The following is a 19,257-nucleotide window of genomic DNA, read 5'->3' on the forward strand; positions in this document are numbered from 1 at the left end:
GAAATATGTTCCTTCTCAATTGAATCTGCTAGAAGCGGTGTTTGTTGGAGACTTCCACTAATGGAGAATGAAACTCAAATGCGAGACACAATCAAAATTTGATCACCTCAATATCATATTACCTCAAAAAATTATTGATCTAACTATAATTTGACTTTGAAAAAGGTGAAGATAATTAAGCTCCAACTTTATTGTTTTTAATGAGAAAAGGAGTAGATTATGTATTCTCATACCTTCCTAACATTTTTTGTTTCAGAAAGTATTGGTATCCAAAAATTATAATATTCTTTTTTTCATAAGCTTTTTATAACAAGTAATGAAATTATGCCAGAAAACTTTTGTTGATAGTAACGTGAACTGCACATGTTTTTGTAGGATCCCTTAGTTTTTAGACAATATATCTAGCAGAAGGATGAAAACTGTTAACTTTCAAATACTTAGATGATATTTTCTATCAAAAAACATATTTTAAAGATAGTAATTTAAGTTTGAGGTACCACTTAAGTATGTTTTGGCCAAAAACTCTTTTCTTTCTTGTGTTGTGAAGAGGAGAGAAAAAGATGAGAAGTTGACAAATATTATATTGTATTTGCATTTTGAGGGTAGAGTAGTGAAAGAGAGAGCTAAGACAAAGAAAAATATTTGAAGTCTTCAATTTATTTACTATTCAAAAGATAGTAATTATATGTTGAAAGAATATATTTTTTTAGTAAAGTTTTGAACTCTTCAACTAATCGAGAATTATTCGAGTGATCATATTGTTGAATATACCATTGAATCTGTATAGATCAATATATATTCATACTCTCACATGTCTTATAGCAAAAGATACTTTCCATCCTAAGTTGAGAGTGAGCTTTCTAGGAGCATCATGAACCTTTTTAAATTTTTAATAATTCCAATTCCAAACAAAAAAAAAGAGCTTCTATTGTAGTAGCAGTAGCTTCCTATTTTGTCTTTCTGATAGACTCTTTAAGTATTGTTTATTGTCCTTGGATAATGTAGCTTCGTATGATGCTATCTATATTCAACACTATTTGTGTACTCCAATATTTTAACTAGAGTCAATTTGAAGCTAGCCTTCTAAATTAAAGATGAACAATTCTTAAGAAGATTTTTTCTTAATCTATGCCTTAATGAATAAAATTATTTATGTGGAGGGGAGGTAACAAAACAACAATAGTATTAGTGTAGTTTTACAAAGTATTTTTGTTTACGGATTTTAAGTATACGCAAATATTAATCTTTTCTCAAAGGTATAAATAAATATTTTTTTTGATAGATGATAAAACATTTTAAAGTAGTACATAAGGAGAAATAATGAAAGCACAAGAAAAAACAAATATCATAATAAAAATAACAGATTGTAACAGAACAATAACTACAACAAGTTAATACAATAATCGAAGCTCGAAGATCGAAGATCGAAGTTATAAAAATGGAAGGACAAAATACTACAAATACAATATTAAACTATTAGTAAGGATGAATATCAAAACAATACACTACTACCTAACCTGATAATCTTCTTTGTTTCCTCCACGACCTCTTATCTAAATTCTAAACAAACAAAAAATATGTCGTATCATGTTTAATCATCTCTTTCTAATACCTCTTCAGTTTACCTTTATCCCTCTTGAAATCATCCATAGTCAATTTCTCATCTCCTCTTTATATGTCTGAATCATCTCAATCTTACTTTTTTGTATTTTATCATTTACCAAATCTTCTCATTATATCCCAAATATTCTCATTTTTAATTTATATCTTCTAATATACCTACACATCTATCGCAACATTTCATTTCCACGATGAAATAATTCTAAAATTCGGTTGCGTCGTGCGTCACTACTTATTTGATTACATTAGAAGATGTGTTTTATAAACAATTCAAAGATAAACAGCTAAATATACAAAGTACAAACGCATAATGCTGCCGACAATATCCAGCTGTCACATTATATATAACCACCAGTCTCGCCGGCCATTAAATGGCGCTGATTTATTACTATTCTATTCAAAAATATATCCCGCTAAACCTAACCCCCCACCACCCAACACATATCAAATCATTGTGTCCCTTTCTCACTATTCATTTTCTCCAAATATAAAATGTTCTTTTAACTTAACAAGATATTTAAATAAAAAAAATATTTTTAAAATTTATGTTCTAAATTATTTTATTAAGGGATAAAAAGGATTTTTTAAATAATAGTAATGTATCACTCCCTCCGTCTCAATTTATATGGCTTACTTTCATTTTTAGTCGGTCTAAAAAAAATAACATATTTCTATATTTAATAACAATTTGACTTTAAAAAGTCTAGCATATCCATAATGAAATGATTTACAAAAACATAAATATATATTTTAGACCATAAATTTTAAAAGAAATTTATTTCTAAGTCAAACTAAATCATATAAATTGAGATGAACGAAGTAATATTTTTTTTAAAAAAACACTAAATAAAAAGATTGACACGGAAAAGGTGAAGTAATAAATAAAAGAATAATTTTTCTTTGTTCCTGCAATTCCTCCCTCAATTCACGCCAAATTTTCTCTTTCTTCCCTTACCCCAAAAGTTCCATCTCTTTGCTCTCTTTCCAAATCCCCCAAAATTCTAGGGTTTTCATTTTTCTGTTGAATTTTGGATCGGTGCTTTGTTTTAGTTTTTGGGTAGAGGTTCCGATTCCTGGATTTTGTGGCAGAATTTTGGGGGATTCCAATTGTATATTAAGAGAAAGAGATGAGTTTTCAAGATCTTGAAGCGGGTCGACCATTGGGGCCCCGTAGAGGGTATATGAATGGTAAGCAAGACCCAACTCAAGCTGTGGCTTCTGGAATTTTCCAGATTAACACTGCTGTGTCGACGTTTCAAAGGCTGGTCAATACACTTGGAACACCCAAAGATACACCCGAGCTGCGTGAGAAGTTGTAAGCTCTCGAAATTTTGTCCTGATTGTGATAAATTGAAGTTGTAAGCTGAATGTTTGGGTGAAATTCTGCAATTTTTAATATAGTTGGAATTGCATGCATTACTTGTTGAATTTGATGTTTTGTGGACTTACTGTATTGTCAATTGATGGATTATTTTTTAGACAAGTTTATAGCTTTTGTGGTGATTGAGGTCGTACAGTAGCAATTATCATTTACTGAGATAGACCGGGTCAACTGATACTGGTTTGTGGTATTTTTGTTAGGTGATTTCATCTTTAACTGTTAATTCGTGAATTTATAACTCATCCTGTATTAGTTTTAGCGTACACACACAGAGTCAGAAAGAGCATTATACTTGAAACTTGATGTTCTGCATTTGAGAAAGGCCTCAGCACATGGCACACGCTAAAAATGATGTCTAAATTATCACTGAACATGTGCAAATGAGTTCTTCTGATCACTTTGAGAGTTTTGATATAGAGAAAATCATGTTACCTTTCTCAAAAAAAAATATAGAGAAAATCAGTAAGCTTGCAAAATATTGTAAATCAAAATTTTAGAAACCATTTTCAGTTTTTTTGGTCCACTTATACTTCGTCTGGATGACTGGGAAGAATATATTGTTCAGTATATGGTTCTGATGAATGATAAAACATGTTTTTAGGCTAATTATATACATGTTGTGGGAAGAAGTTTGAACTTTATGTTCATATGCCTTTTAGAGGGTTAAATAAGGTTTTGCTCCACTACTTACTCAAACTGGAATTGGTTTGCAGAAAGTATTAACTAGTGTCACTTTTCAAAAGAAAAGGGATTAACTAGTTATCTGTTTGCGCTTAGACTTATATCTGGACAAATTCTTTTAAAATGCTGCCACCCTACTATGTTTGATATTGAAACTTCTCTTTGTGTGTGCATACGGTGTTTATTGTGCAATACTCTACAAAATAGTATTCAAGTTGTTGAGTGAGTTCTTACAGGAAGAGGTTTGCCTATCATTGCCTCTAGAATGGGACTGTGGTTGAATGTTGTGTCCCTCATTCCCATGTGAAAAGTGAATATAATATGGTTCACCGCAAAAAAGTGGGGTGAGGAGAAATGTGATATGTGGCAATCATGAATCGGAATCTGGCATGTTTTAACCATCACTTTAACAGATTCTATAGTCAAGACTACCTTTCCAGTTCAATTTCTGTTTTCCAGCTTGGTGCTGCAATAATGAAATTCTGTTGTATTTCAGTTAGCCAATATGTGGCTTTGCTGTTATCTCGTACTAATTAATACCACCGATTAACACTGGATTAAAAAGCTTAGTTTCACTAGGGAATTATGCTAACTTTCTCAAGTACAGGCACAAGACGAGGGTACATATTGGGCAGTTAGTGAAAGATACATCTGCAAAACTTAAGCAAGCCAGCGAAACAGATCATCGTGTTGAAGTCAGTGTAAGTATTAAGAGCTCAGCTATTTCCTCTTTCCCTTTGTGTTTGCCTTTGTCAGTATGGGTTTCCATGACATATATTTGCATAATACACATGCTCTTTGTCTTCTGTCCTCACTATATATATGAGGTTCTCATAATTTTGTTTGATTAGGCTTATGTGTACTTCTTGTTCTTCACTCTTAACTTTTCTCTATCACTATTAACTATAAACTCCTGCTTTCTTCTATCAGGCTAGCAAGAAAATAACAGATGCTAAACTTGCTAAAGATTTTCAAGCAGTCTTGAAGGAGTTTCAAAAGGCTCAAAGGCTTGCAGCTGAGAGAGAGACAGCATATACACCTTTTGTTCCCCAAGCAGTTCTTCCTTCTAGGTAAGTTTTTCCTGATGGTACTTTATTATATGAAATTTCTGTCAGCTTTATAAAAGTCTGACATGTTTATTAGAAACCCGAGCTTATCAACACATGAAATACATATAAGCAATGTCCCCTAGGGCTTTTGTGTGGTGGTAACAGTGCAACATGGGATGTGTGGTCAAGCGCATGCTGGGGGTCCTAGTATTTAAGTGGAGAACAGTAGAGGGGTGGGTGCATTATTCACGTAGTTTCGGACCTTGCGCCGCAGGTTCTCTTTCATGGTTATAAAGAAAATAATACATATAAGCAACTTCTGCCTCAGACAGCAGGAATGATAAATTCATTGTCTCTTTAGTTTACAATCTCAAGTCAAATGTTTTGCCAGCAATTCTCATTTTTGGTTTGGTCATCTTTTGGTAACAGTTATACAGCCAGTGAGATAGATATTTCTTCGGAAAAGAGTCCAGAACAGCGGGCTCTCCTTGTGGAATCAAGAAGGTCAGTTAGCTGATCATGTTCTTGTGAAGATTTATTTAAATTTTGTGCTTATCTGTGAGATTGTTAATATCATAAATTATCAAATTCAGCTATGCATTAAGTTTATAGACACCATGATGATTCGATTAATTTGTTCGCTCTCTCCTTGTTGGCTTGTTCAAAGTGTGTGCTTCTTCAAAGTCACACTGCTCAACCTGTGCGAAAGTGATAACCATTGATGGGTGATGATTTTTGTCTAAAAACAGAATATAGGGCTGGTGTGGACGTTGGTTTAATGAAGCTACTTATCTATGCTTCCTTTAGTTGGTCATATGCTGAAGTCATAATTGTTGAGTTCAGATGCATTATATGGAGCTATTTTTGTGATGTTGTGATCTAAAAGTAGTTGTTGCCTCATCAGACAATGTATCCTCTTTTCTTCCTATATTTAGTAACTTATATTCCGTTGTGCTGCAGACAAGAGGTTTTACTTTTGGACAACGAGATTGCCTTTAATGAAGCAATCATCGAAGAAAGAGAGCAGGGAATACAAGAAATACAGCAACAAATTGGTGAAGTGAATGAAATTTTCAAGGACCTTGCTGTGCTTGTTCACGAGCAAGGAGCTATGATTGGTAGGTCACTCTGTTTTGTTTTAGTATTCCAAATTTCCACATGGAATATCCTTTGATATTTACAATTCTGTTTTCTGCAGATGAAATTGGTTCTAACGTTGAGAATGCACATGCTGCGACTGCACAGGGGAGATCGCAACTTGCTAAAGCTGCAAAGACCCAAAGATCAAATTCATCTCTGGTACTTTCTCACATTTGACCATTCATCTTACTGATGATCATGGAACTCTATGACTGGTATGCTTAAACATGCTGTGTGTTTAGTGGCAGGCCTTTTATTGGTTCTTTTGAACTTGAATGATCGCTTATAAGCCTATTGGCTGAAGTTAAAGTTTTAATAGGTTTATGATTCTGATACTGACCAGCTACCACCTATTGCATTTTTATGGTATACTTCACATTATTGCTTTATGGAAATAAGAAAAAGTGAAAAAAAAAGTAGGACCATTTAGAAGTTGGTGAGTAGTGCTTTGCGTTTGGGAATATTTTAATTTAATACCTTCTACATTTTAGAGCATGTTTGGTAGAGTTGATAGAAGGTCCAAATTTGATCAATATGCCGTCATGACAAGTGTTCTCACTGGGCATATTCACTGTGATGGAATGATAGGAGAGGGAAGTCATGAAAGGACAGGCAGTGGTAGGTTTCATCCTTTTGGGATACTTTAGATGGTTCCTTTTTTAGATCATACAGTCCATTCTATTTTCACATGGCCCTTGTATCAAATCCGGTTGAGAAACCAGTCATATTGCTTATTTTCTTTCCCTTCTGAGTACCACTTCTATTTTTATACTTTACATTCCTTACACTGAACAATATATGCTCTGTAAATGATTTCCCTAACTTATAATATTTTCTGCAGACTTGCTTACTCCTGGTGATTTTCGGAATCGTGCTCCTCATTGTGATCATAGTACTTGCAGCCTGAGCTAAAGATTACTGGGATATAGAAAAGGGTCCCGAACTCTGTTCAGATACAGAAGTGAGTGCTTTGATTCGAAAAAAAGTGACTGTTGTGATTGAGTCATTTCAATAGGCACCCTGTAGTGTGGCTCGGTTGTCCCAATCCTTGGTTCTTCTAGTCATAGTAGACAAGTCGTGTAGTTAGGGAGGTGGGATAGCAAAGGTTCCTGTTCAACTTGTAAACCTGGTGCTGTGTTTGCAAGATGTATTGCTGCCATGTAATGGTGGGTCTGTCAATAACAATTTATTTTTGTTTGAGGAGCAATCTCTTATATTTGCCCTTTGGATACTCTTGAACCAGATGACATTCAATTCTTTATTGATGCTTGTGTGTGTGTGAAGTTATCACTAATGGGATATGTTGATTTGTTTATCTTGTTTGGTGGATAATCTTGCATGAGAATTTTCCTGCTTCTATTTCTTGTATAGCAACCGATGTGTACGTAATTATAAGATAAAACTTATGCATCCAAGGGTTGTGGCCCCCTTGTGGCCTAGTGACTAATGAAGTGAGAAGAATCATTGAGGTGTTAGGTTTACGTCCCAATTTATGGCGAGGCAGGTGAAGTTTGTTTCGGACTATGATCTACTTGTGCTGAAGTTTGGAGGAGATAATATTTTCCATATTATGGACACTGAAGGGTTGCCATTGATACGTTATCTTCAGTATCAAATCTGTAATTCTGTCTATATTTTTCATTATAAGTGGCAGTGAATTCACATTAATAGGGCCATTTGTGGCGGTGAAAATTGAAATAGCATATGTATCCATCATTGGATGTGTTCGTGTTGTTACTATGAAAGCTGTACGTATAAATATAGTTGATCTGAGAAATTAGCAAATGGCAAATGCAGCAAAACACTTGAATACATAGCAGAAACAAACAGCTTGTGTCGGGTTGTTTTCCTTCATCGTGGCAGCGCAGGAACCAGTCAGGTGGAGCAAATTCAATTCTAGAGAAATAACCGGTGTCCTAGTGGCTCACAGTAAGTCATGTTTCAGTCTCAGTGAACTCATCAACATTTGGGTCTACCAAATTTTCATGTTTGCTAAAGTAGGATTATGTAACATATAATTTATCAAGATTAGGTGCATGGTCCTGAAGAAGACGGGGAAAATGTAAATATGCATTGATAAAATTGAGTAAAGTTTTATTGTCAACACCAATCTGTTAACAGTTTTCTGTAAATTTGAATATTACCAACGCCCAAACTTCATATAACGATGAATAATTGCACATCTTGAGTATAATGTTAAGACATTTAATTGTTCTAAACATAGTCTATTACCTCATTTTATGCAAGTTGTTTGTATAACTGAGAAGATGGATCATCAGGTATTCATTTCCATGTGAGGAGGCAGCAGCTGATCTCTATGAAGCAAAGACAATGGGGATATTATTTTTATAGAGCTTTATATGTACCACATCGGAATAAGATAATGTGTAGACAGCCGAAAGCTGCTACATAAGCAAATTTTAATTAAATTGTTAAAGCATACCTTTCTCGGCCTTTTGGCTAAGATCAAGTGTAGTATCTGTTCTTATCAGTTTAATATCTGATATGTGGGCCATTGGTCTACACGATATTAACTCAATTTTTTAAGGGGAAGAGTCCATTAAGGTAGCTTGCTGCCTGGGCTCTTGCGCGTCGCCCATGCGTTGCACTACTGCACGGGCCTGGCGCACCCCACCAAATCTAGTGCAACTTTTTTCATTTAGATGTAGTCTCATTTGTTTTGTTTCTTCATAAATTTTATCAATGTCATAAATCTGTTAAACAATCTTATTATCAACAAGCAATAACTTTCTTATTGTGCATACAGAAATTTTTAAGGTATCACCATTTCGATTAAATAATAGATGCTATCAAATACAGCCAAATCTATGAACATGAATCACCAATAAGCTGAAAACAAAATGCACATGTCAAACAGATCACTGAGTCAAATAGCAATCTTTTGGAGCATGAACACAGCTAGAAACAAACACTATGTTAGGTTCAAATCTACAAATCCTGGAAACAGCAACAACATAGTGACGCAAACATGATTCTGCTGAAACAAACCACCCCCACTCCACACACAAACAGACTTTGTTATGATCCTATTGCAAGGTATGGGACTTGGGTTCTCCCATCTTAATAACTAGCTTGTAGGGTGTCGTTCTCTTAAGGTTGTAGCACACGCAAAAAGATGGATTTAAAGGAGCAGTTAACTAGGTTTATCATTTTTCTTCTTTTCTGCTTTTGAGTAGTGGTAAAAACACCACTGGTTATTGAGACAAATAGAAAACGCAGGCAAAATGGCAGACAACATAGATTTTGGTTCTTTGCTGTAACATAGCATTTGTGAGTTTCCAACCTTCTCAACACCATACTGTTACCTTTGTCAAAAAAAAAAAACCTTCTCAACACCATTCCAGATATTAATTAATTAATTGTATACAGAAAATTATAACTAAAACAATACACATGTTATGATTTTGCCAGATAATTGGATTCAAATCAGTGACCAACAGCAAAATCAAAGCTTTTCACATAATAGTTGATTTGAGAAATTAGTAATGGCAAAAGCAGCAAAGCATTTCAAAACATAGATAAGCAACGGCCTAAACTGATAAAGGTTACCTAGCATTAAGTGAGGTTCTCTTGCCAATGGTTAGTCCAAAAAGGGGAAAGAAAAAACTTGTTACATTTATCAATTACTCATGATTGTTTTAAGACATTAGTAGATGCATTATCAGAGTACTTAATTGAGGCAACAATGATGAGAAGAGCTGATACAACAGCTGATATGAATGTAAAAGCAGATACAACTTCAGTGTGTTCTCGATTTCCACATGGTACTTCCCACACAGGGTGAGTATCAATTGATTCGGCATTCTGTTTGTCTAGCAGAAACAAACAGCCCGTGTCATCTTCTTTTCTTTCAACGTTGCAGCGCAGAAACAAGTCAGGTGAAGCAAATTGAACTCTTGAGAATCCATGTCCTAGTGGCTGCCAGTAAGAAGCCGGGATGTTACAATAAAGTCGAGAAGCTTAACAGATGTACATAACTTCCTAGATACTTAGTACATCTTTTCTTGTACAAGTATCAACTTAAACTTCAGGGGAGTAAAAATGACTGACTACATTGGATGCCTGAAACGTATTTTAGAGACTCCGACATAATTTTGGGAATCGTTTATGTGATGTACCTGATAGCGTGCATGTAGAGGAAGTTCCATGTGTATTTCCAGTTCATCCTTCTGTTGTGATGTTAAATTAGTACCCACTTCCAGATGAACCTCAACAAGCGAGCGGTTTGATAGAAAAGAAGGCAACTCTAAATTTGTATCTCCAAATACGGCAGCATCCCTGAAAACTACAACAAAATGTGGACAACAACAAGCCTCAAAATGATGGGTAGCAGTGTTAGAAATCCATAAAATCTAATACTTAGTAATTTACCACCACGCTGCACAAGGTGTTGTAGCTCAAAAGGATCTGCAAAGACTCCAGAAGGCAGTCTTTCAACAATTATAACCTCACAAAATTTTGGAGGCCTGGAAATGGACTCTGATGACATCTTCAATCTGAGAGTTGATGACAGACGCCGATGGGAGCCTTCACCAATCAGCTTTCCATGTAAAGCAGACAGTTTTGGTGAAAATTCGACGTTGCCTTGCAGTGATACACATGCACCGTACAGTATGTCATGTGCAATGAAATCTTCAAACTTTGAATCTACCAAATTTTCATGTTTGTTAAAGTAGGATTTTGCCACATAATTATCAACATAAGGTGCATGCACCTGAAGAAGATTGAGAAAAAAGATAATCTGGTGAATAATGGAAAGAAGTTAATAATTGCATGATTAAATTGAGTCTAAGTTTTCTTGGAAGTACCAATCCATTCACAGTTTTCTGTAAATTCGAATATTACTATCACTTGAACTGCATGTATCGAGAAATAATTGCACATCTTGAGATTTTTTAGCAGCTTGATTACTTACTTCACTTAATACTGCAGTATTGAGACATGAGCTGATCTTAGCAATTAGTATCACTGTGATGACCATTGCCATACATCGTGCCAGATAATCATGAAGTTCCATTGTAAATCTGAGAAGGTTGCATGGACATTAGGCACCGACTCCATTACACACGATATATATTATACATTTACGCTTCTGACAACAAACAACTTCTACCACAACTCATAAAATATTGCCACATTAGTTGATTTTCTATTGAAAGAACTTCCTACATCTATACATAACTTCCCATTACTAATATAGATTGAAGCTTATGAGATGCAACTCAAAATATAATTGTAGCAGGACAAAGGTAAATATATAATTGGTTCCACTCAAAAGTACAGCTGAAAGTATGCTAAGAAGATGATTATTGTTTCATGATAAGAGGGGACATTAGTATTATTCAAGTTAGTTACATTATCAAGATGGTTAGTTAAGTTAATGAATATGTGTGACCTCCCACCAGCATAAGCACCGGATAACTATGTCCATCGAGGCTTAAACAAATGGGAAGAACCTAGTGTTTTTTCCTCCACTAGAATTTGAACCTGGTATGATCTCCTGATTCTCAACCCACTTCATTATTTTCATGCTTGTCTGTTTTTGTAATAACTTCTTAAGAATGCCTTATATTATATCCAATTAGAGTAACAATAAAAAAATCATTTTCGCCTGATATTGAGCTCTTTGGGATCCATAACAAGATTAAATCTATTGTGTTTCCTAGTATTTGAATTCAATCCTCATCTCTATATGAAACCCAACTCTTTGTTCAATCTTTGCTCCAATATAAAAAGAGAAATTTACCATGATTTCAGTTGAACAAAAATATTACTTTCCAAAGAACATCAACATATTAACCACGCCAATAAAGTAGCTGATAAATAGAGAAAATAAAGGCAATATCATCACAGTCTACATGAAATAGTTTTCCTTCAGAAAAAAAAAAAGTAGCAGCAGCATTAAAATAAGATAAAGATTCAATTTTTAGGGTGAAATCCATCATTTCACTTCAATTTCCAGATGTTAATAGAAGCTTCATCAATCAAATTGAAGCGAAAAATTACCAGAAATGGAGGAGATTCAGATAACAATGAGGTTAACGATTTGAAAGGGAAAAAAAAACCCAGAAAAATTCAAAGCTGAATTTGATGAAAAACTTACCAGAGATAGCCTCTTACTGGGAAATTCCAATTACTAATTTCGTTTCAATTCAGCTGATCTGCGTTTTGTAGGGAGAAAGAAGGAGGATAACAAATCAGATCCTATTCCAGTTCTTTTTTTTTCTTTCTTATTTTTCTTTTGGATTTTAAATACATCAATAAAATTTAAAAAATTAAAAAGAAAATTATTTTTATGAAGCTTTATAAATAAAATAATATTATTTAAGTTCACGGAAAACTTATCCATATTTATGGAATTCAATTTTAAGCGAACCTAAATTATATGGATTTCCACGTTCCATTTCATTTTATTCCTAGACATATCATTCTAACGCAACTTCACAATCGATTATCTTATAAATTATGTTAAAATTATTTAAATTTGATATTAAGTCTCTATAATTTACAAAAAAACCATCAAATTTTATACTTCATGAGCATTGAGACGTAATAACGAAATGTTAGTTTCTATTAGATAGATTTTAATTATGTACATTTAATAAAAGTCTGAGTCTTTACTATTCAAATTCAATTATTAAATATATTTTGTAAGTATAAATTTTAGTAATTTAAATCCTAATCATTTGAAGTATATTTATTTTTTATTTATTTACAATTACTAAATGAATTTGAGTAAATATATACGTGATTAAGATCTGCAATAAAATCGTTAAGATGATACATATTTAAAGATTTTAGTAAAAACGCTATTTCATTATCAGCTTCTTGCACCATTAAATATTTGACGGAAACTAAAAATGTTAACTTGTGATAGATTTAGATACTTAAAGGACCATTTTGAATGCTATCTCAAACATAGAGGAATAGTTTTGTCATTTCTCGGAAAATTTAATTTTATAGCGCTTATATAGGGTTTCGGGACTCACAAATCTGAATTTTCAGGCGAAAGGAGGGAAAATGAGCACCGGAAGTTCGCTGACGTCGTCACCGGCGAGGTCATCGAGTTCGACGATGGCGATGATCGGAGGAAATGTAGGGCCGTCATCGTCTACAGCTGTTGATGACTTCAATTTTCCAGCTGATCTCATCTCCGTTCAAGACCGCAAAGACGAGGCTCTTCAAGGTCAGTACAATTTTTCGCATCTACTTTTTCTTTTTGTTTAACGTTTTTAGTTTATCAGCTATAATTATATTTGTTTTCATGTTATAATCTGATTGCTTGTAAAAGGATGGACTAATTTATTTTGCAAAACAGCTGATTAACCTCAAGCTAGGTATGAATTCATGATTTGTACTTTATGTTGACTATACGAGTAATTGATTACCTTAAGTTGTTGAATATTTACTCTAGGCTACAAATTTTATTGCAAGAACTTGCTTGTGTATTGAAACTTAGCAAAGTTATACTGGTAGGCAAAGCTCTAGTCTTGGGAGTGATAATATGTTTTATTAGTTGGTGGGAAATGTTGATAAAGCTCAATTTTTAGGTGTTATACTTCTGTGTATCATCAGCATGTCTATATTGTTCTATATCTAGGTTCCAGTGAAAACAAATAAGTTTCATTGGTTTTAAGTGTTTTTTCTTACCTTTTTTATGTGACTAGTTGGTTAAACCTTATAGATCATTTTTTTTCTTTAATAGTAAAATGAATACTTATTATTATGATTCAGTGGATAGATTTTATTATGCAATAATGAAGTTGTATTCCCTTATCAAAAGTTTTTGTAAGGAAACTGTGTCATATATCTAGATCGATCTTCTTTTTATATAGGTAGTTTTAATAAAACAGATGATGAGTGCTGGTTGCTTTGTTTGTAAGAAGTAAAAAGCAAGTTGGAGGGCCATTTTTATAACTTTTGTTGCTCGACAGTTTTAAATTGTTGGTTTAGATATACACTGATTAATAAGTTTGAGTAAATTCACTTGTTAATAATGAAAGTGAGTGATTTTACTCTGTCTGAAACAGGTCTAATTTTGAATGTCTTCTTGTGAACTTGGAGGAGCACCATATTTCTGATCAAATGACAAAGTAGCAACAATGTTTGCATAGATTATCAGGCATCACACCCTGGGCTATATGGGTGGAAATATTAGGGATAATGTTTCAAATATTCAAATAGGTGAAGTGTGATGGTGATTTGGTTTATTCTTGTAGAAATCAGGTAATGAGAATGATGATTGTGATTGTGAGTGTGTTAATCATTAGAAGTATGAATGTCAGACTGGTTATCAAAGGATTAAGTTAGTCTTATATTTTATGTGAGGAAAATTCAAGTGGATGTGTTTCATTTACTCAAATACTGGCACCTTTTTTGTTGTAATTGGTGGAAAATGCTGAAAGCTCCTTTAAATTTAGTGACATTGACTCCATTTTTGCTGGACAGAAGAAAGACTGACAGATATATTAAGTGAATACGTCTCTTAATTTCCCTTCAAAATTATGGATGTTGGTAAAGTCATGATGTTTTCAAATTTTCTGAAGGAATAACTTAGAAGCCAATCGTCTACTGGCTTAATTTCCATTTTCCTAAGATGGAAGTAATAGAAATTGAGGACCACCTAACTGAAGACACCCTGGCAACTCTCAAGTAACGCATGTGCCAACATCATGTTAAGAAATATTCAGTGTGTTTCCACTCACCCAAAAAAGACTTAAAAAGTAAAAGCTGAAACAACGTGTTTTATTAGGATCCTTTTAAGCATTGTGCAATGATTGATGAACCACACATCCGAGAGATCATTGTTTATCCTATCAGATTTTCGTCTCTTATAATCATTGATAGATGTTTTCTAGCAAAGAAATATTTGTAAATCATCCTACTTTTTCATTAATTCTTTTTCAACTTTTGACGAGATGGTTAAAGTCATACTTGTAGAACAGCCTCTGCATCCTAAAGTTCGTTTGCTAAACGATGAAGTAGACAATAAGTGCTCCTTATTCGTATGTGAAAGTAAATGTAGGTGAAAAACTAATGTGAGCTGTATTTCAGAAGGTTATATCTATTATATTGAGGATTTTTCTTTTTTTTGGTAAATCTATTATATCAAGGATTGAGCATGGTATTGTATAAGGTAGCAAGATACTTAAATTTGTGCCTTATACTAGGTTTCTCATTTTTATATTCTCAATGCTACACTGTCTTATCTGTCAGTACTTCATGAAGAATACTCATATTTGTTAGTTGATAACTTTTAGTTGTTGGTTCAGGTATATCAGATAACTTGTGATGCGAGAACCTAATATTTTTTGGATTATTGTTTAAGTAAACTGTAATTAGTTCTGTGAGCTTATTTTCTCAATTTTATCTTCTCGTGCCACTTACTTCTTGAGAAAGGACCTAAATGGTTCATGTGACTCTTTCTATCTGATGGAAAAAAGCTTTTGCCTTTGTTTTAGGCCATCAGTACATGGCTCTTATAAGTGGGAGCTTTAGGGTAGCAGAGCAATGTCACCACAGATTAAGCCAATTGAAGTTCTTAGCTCTATAAAACTTGATGACATAATTGTAAATTAGGCAAACACCAACCAAAACAGCATGAATGGTTCTTTACCTCCCCTTTTGAATAAAATAACATCGCTTGCCATTAGTCAAAAGTTAGGCCTCTGAATTTGGCTTCTTGGGTTGTTCAAAACCATTTTTTTTTATCAAGCTGAGAAAGGCAATGCTATAGTCTTTGCCATATTTTCTCCCGTCTTATCAGTGGAAAGTTGGAACTACACTAGGTCAATGATGTAGCGGACTCTTTATCCGAGAAATTTTCAGTTGTTAGCTGATGATATAGTTTGTTTCAGTTTTGATTCAGAGAATTAATGTTTTCTTTGTTCTGTTTGCAGTTCTCAAATCTGATCTGATGGCTTCACTGAACAAAGAGGTTAAATCCCTAGATGAAGATAGCTGGATGTTTGATGGACCTAGGTCTCGTATTCACAAGATTTCTAGGCCAGGTAGCTCGCGAAGAGTAAAAATGATAGTATCGTTCATTTAGGGAACTTGATGATCATCTTCTTTTCATGTAGGCGACATGATGATAGTGTACCTGATGCATCACTACTGTGCATTTACAGGTCGTCTTCATAAACATGTAGAAGTTGGGAAGCAGAATTCTAAGTTGGCGGCCACATTAAAATGAGGAATTATTTCTTGTGCAGAATTGCAATATAATGTAGTTTTTTATGTTAATGATTTGTACTACTATTTTTTTACTGTAATTTTTGCTGCAATGATTTTCCAGAAGCTTGAATTCCATGTGAGATTTGGTTAGATTTAGGAAATTACCCTCTCCGTTTCAGATATAAATGTGTATTGTATTGCTAATGTTACTACTTAGCCAGACGAGCGATAGCAACTCTTATTTACTAATAGATCGATCGATCTATCCACGCTAGTATAGAGAAAAAGAATATAATCATCCAGAGAGGACATATACACGAGATATTATATATATATATATATATATATATATTTTAATCCCCTACAAAGGAAATTTTAAAATCCCTTCAAAGTCGAGTTTGTTGTTGTTAGCTGTTTTCTCAAAATTGGATTTTAAAGACTCTTTATATTTTATGTTTTTCTTTTCTTATAGACGTACAACTGCATCAGGTTTTCCAAACTTATGTTGTATTCGTAGATATTCTTATACTAGTATCAACAGGTCGTGGAGTTATTTCAGATTTGATTCTTTTATTCCACACTTGTGATTTAATAGGAACAATTTATGAACTGGTTGTCAAATATTTATATACAATATATGTATATTATATTTATATCCTATAAATACTTGATGTTCCAAAGAGAAAAACATTTACATATATGTATGTAGTGTTTACTTGGTGAATACAGCAGGAAATTATCCTTTTCAGTGTTAACTATGGATTTTGTGTTTTGGAAATGAAAAGTTACCAAAAAAGAACAATAAGAAATCCTTATCCACATCGAGTTAGGATTCATCATTTTAGTAAAGTATCCAAAAAAACAAAAAGTAACCAAAAAACAAACAAACACGGTAAACTTAGGATTGATGATATCTACTATAAAAATAGCAGCGGCTGCCCCTTTATTATTATTCAGAAATCAATATATTACAAATTAGTATTAGGAATAATAGTTATTATGGATCAATGGAGGAAGCTTCACGTGTTATTATTCAGAAATCAATATATTACAAATTAGTATTAGGAATAATAGTTATTATGGATCAATGAAGAAGCTTCACGTTCTTGATGCTGGATCTTTTGGAAAAGTATATTATGTTGTCAACATCTATCCTTCTTCTTTATTATCTGCTTCCGTTGCTGCTGTTAAATGTGTTGATATGCATGAAAGAATGAAAAGAAAATATTTGGGAAATTTTCTGATAATCTCATTCATCTCCAAACCTGTATATATACAAGTATTACATAGAATAAAACTAATGATAAAAGAAAAAAGAATAAAACTAATGATAAAAGAAAAACTCAATATCCACATGTCCTTTCTTTATTTGTCTACTCTATAACTAATCTAACAAACTTATATTCCTCAATGTGCTAATCACGTGAGCAAAGTTTTCTAGAATGGGATGTGTATGTACAAGTGTCACTAAATCAGATGGACAAAATTCAATCCTTCTCATTTGTGATGCACAGTCCAGATTGTTCCACCTCATCTCTACACAAAGATCAAAGCTTCTTAGGGATCTCCGAAATATCTGAGAAGTCTTGTTTCTCTTTGCTATTCTTCTTTACATCTCTTCTTTCCAATTTCTTCTTCTGCTTATTGTTGTATTGAATCGATGCCATGGAAGTGAATGGTTTTACGCCAATATCCCCCCTCAAGTTGGAGGGTGAAGAAATGACCCCCAACTTGTTCAGCAAATGGCGATGGGGAACCCCAGACAACGGTTTGGTGAACAAATCAGCCAGCTGATGCTCCGAGGGAACGAAAGAAAGCGTAATCAGACCAGCGACGAACTGTTATCGCACAAAGTGGCAGTCCAACTCAACGTGTTTCGTTCATTCGTGAAAGACTGGGGTTTTGGCTATGCTAATGGCAGCTTGACTATCAGAGTTCACTGTGATAGGGAGTACTAGAGGAACAGAGAGATCAGCAAGAACACGCACCAACCAAGTAATTTCAGCAGTCACACGTCGCATAGACCGGTACTCTGCTTCGGCGGATGAAAGGGAGATGGATGCTTGTTTCTTGGATCTCCAAGAAATGGGAGCACCACCAAAAGTGATGAAGTAACCACTGACAGATCTTCGAGTTTCACGACAAGATGCCCAATCGGCGTCGCAGAAAGCTAAGAGAGTAAAAGTTGAATCTGAGGAGAGCAAAATACCTTGACTTGGATCATTGCGTAGGTATCGCAAGACTCGAAGAACGGCAAGATAATGGGATTCAGAGGGATGTTGCATGTGTTGACTGAGTGTCAACACGACAAAGGACAAATCAGGCCTAGTGTGGGTTAAATAATTGAGCTTCCCAACTAAATGTCGATAAAGTGTTGGATTAGTCATGGATGGACTGTCATCGACATGAAGTTTAGAGTATGGATCAAGTGGCGAAGATACAGCGGCACCAGAACAATCGAATTCAGCAAGCAACTCCAAGGTAAACTTGCGTTGATTAATGATGAATCCCTGTTTTTCTCGTAGGATTTCCAATCCTAAAAAATAGTGAATGTCGCCTAGATTCTTGACTCTGAATTCTGTATGAAGAAACTGCATGATGTGATTAATTTCTGAGATGTCATTCCTTGTAATTAGGATGTCATCAACATAGACAGCGATGATAGAGGTGAGAGAACCAGATGCCTTAAAGAATAGTGAGTAGTCGTTCATGGAACTAGTATACCCTTTGAAAGCAAGAGCTCCAGCTAACTTAGAATACCATTGTCTAGATGCCTGTCGCAACCCATACAAAGACTTTCTTAGGAGACAAACTTGGTTGGGCTTGATAGAGGGAAAACCTGCAGGACACTTCATGTATACCTCTTCCTGTAAGTCACCATGAAGAAACGCATTGCTAACATCCAATAGCCACTGTGAGTAGACACCTGATAGTGGTCATTTTGACCACCGGAGAGAAGGTTTCTGAAAAATCAACACCCTCTTTTTGAACATCCCCCCTCACTACTAATCGAGCCTTCAATCTTTCAACAGACCCATCTGACCTGTGTTTGACCTTGTAAACCCATTTACAAGGCAAAGCTTTCTTTCCTGGTGGTAATTGTAGGATTTCCCAAGTGTGATTCAGTGCAAGAGCCTCTGATTCAGCATCCATTGCTGCTTTCCAGCCATCATGTTGAGAAGCATGGGC

The 19,257-nt window shown here is 34.3% G+C and overlaps 3 protein-coding genes, 1 non-coding gene and 1 pseudogene across 6 annotated transcripts in view; 3 read left to right on the plus strand and 2 right to left on the minus strand.

Annotated features, from left to right (window-relative positions):
• Nucleotides 1–19,257, minus strand: part of LOC125841370 (heat shock factor protein HSF8-like) — a 267,031-nt gene that overhangs the window by 236,241 nt on the left and 11,533 nt on the right. The gene's annotated exons all lie outside the window — the stretch shown is intronic.
• LOC125841378 (syntaxin-22-like) lies at nt 2,534–7,186 on the plus strand (annotated as a pseudogene). The gene is made up of 7 exons (XR_007443799.1): nt 2,534–2,935; nt 4,290–4,383; nt 4,613–4,752; nt 5,161–5,235; nt 5,692–5,849; nt 5,930–6,030; nt 6,713–7,186. The product of XR_007443799.1 is annotated as a syntaxin-22-like (transcript).
• On the plus strand, nt 8,311–8,506 carry LOC125843411 (U2 spliceosomal RNA). The gene has a single exon (XR_007444009.1). It is a non-coding gene; the product is annotated as a U2 spliceosomal RNA (small nuclear RNA).
• On the minus strand, nt 9,427–12,135 carry LOC125841375 (uncharacterized). The gene is made up of 5 exons (XM_049520490.1): nt 11,996–12,135; nt 10,808–10,916; nt 10,264–10,606; nt 10,011–10,177; nt 9,427–9,810 (listed from the first exon to the last, which is right to left on the minus strand). Exons 2-5 carry the CDS (start codon nt 10,907–10,909, stop codon nt 9,520–9,522), a joined length of 903 nt encoding a protein of 300 aa, XP_049376447.1. The 5' UTR covers nt 10,910–10,916; nt 11,996–12,135; the 3' UTR covers nt 9,427–9,519.
• LOC125841385 (protein SAMBA) lies at nt 12,807–16,261 on the plus strand. Of its 2 annotated transcripts, none has more exons than XM_049520500.1 (3): nt 12,807–13,078; nt 15,792–15,928; nt 16,023–16,261. In XM_049520500.1, exons 1-3 carry the CDS (start codon nt 12,913–12,915, stop codon nt 16,041–16,043), a joined length of 324 nt encoding a protein of 107 aa, XP_049376457.1. In that variant the 5' UTR covers nt 12,807–12,912; the 3' UTR covers nt 16,044–16,261. The 2 variants fall into 2 exon arrangements, with proteins under 2 accessions (XP_049376457.1, XP_049376456.1); XM_049520499.1 differs by having other exon boundaries at nt 15,792–15,902; nt 16,023–16,256.

This window comes from Solanum stenotomum, chromosome 10 (genome assembly GCF_019186545.1).
Source record: "Solanum stenotomum isolate F172 chromosome 10, ASM1918654v1, whole genome shotgun sequence".
In the NCBI taxonomy this organism is placed as follows: Eukaryota; Viridiplantae; Streptophyta; class Magnoliopsida; order Solanales; family Solanaceae; genus Solanum; species Solanum stenotomum.

Excerpts from the sequence above, each read along its gene's own strand:
- LOC125841375 (XM_049520490.1), bottom strand. The coding sequence starts at position 10,909 with ATGGAACTTCATGATTATCTGGCACGATGTATGGCAATGGTCATCACA. Across the intron at positions 10,607-10,807 it reads ATACTGCAGTATTAAGTGAA|GTGCATGCACCTTATGTTGA; the intron begins GTAAGTAATCAA and ends AATCTTCTTCAG. Across the intron at positions 9,811-10,010 it reads CTCTACATGCACGCTATCAG|CCACTAGGACATGGATTCTC; the intron begins GTACATCACATA and ends TCTTACTGGCAG.
- LOC125841385 (XM_049520499.1), top strand. The coding sequence starts at position 12,913 with ATGAGCACCGGAAGTTCGCTGACGTCGTCACCGGCGAGGTCATCGAGT. Across the intron at positions 13,079-15,791 it reads CAAAGACGAGGCTCTTCAAG|TTCTCAAATCTGATCTGATG; the intron begins GTCAGTACAATT and ends TTCTGTTTGCAG. Across the intron at positions 15,903-16,022 it reads TCACAAGATTTCTAGGCCAG|GTCGTCTTCATAAACATGTA; the intron begins GTAGCTCGCGAA and ends GTGCATTTACAG.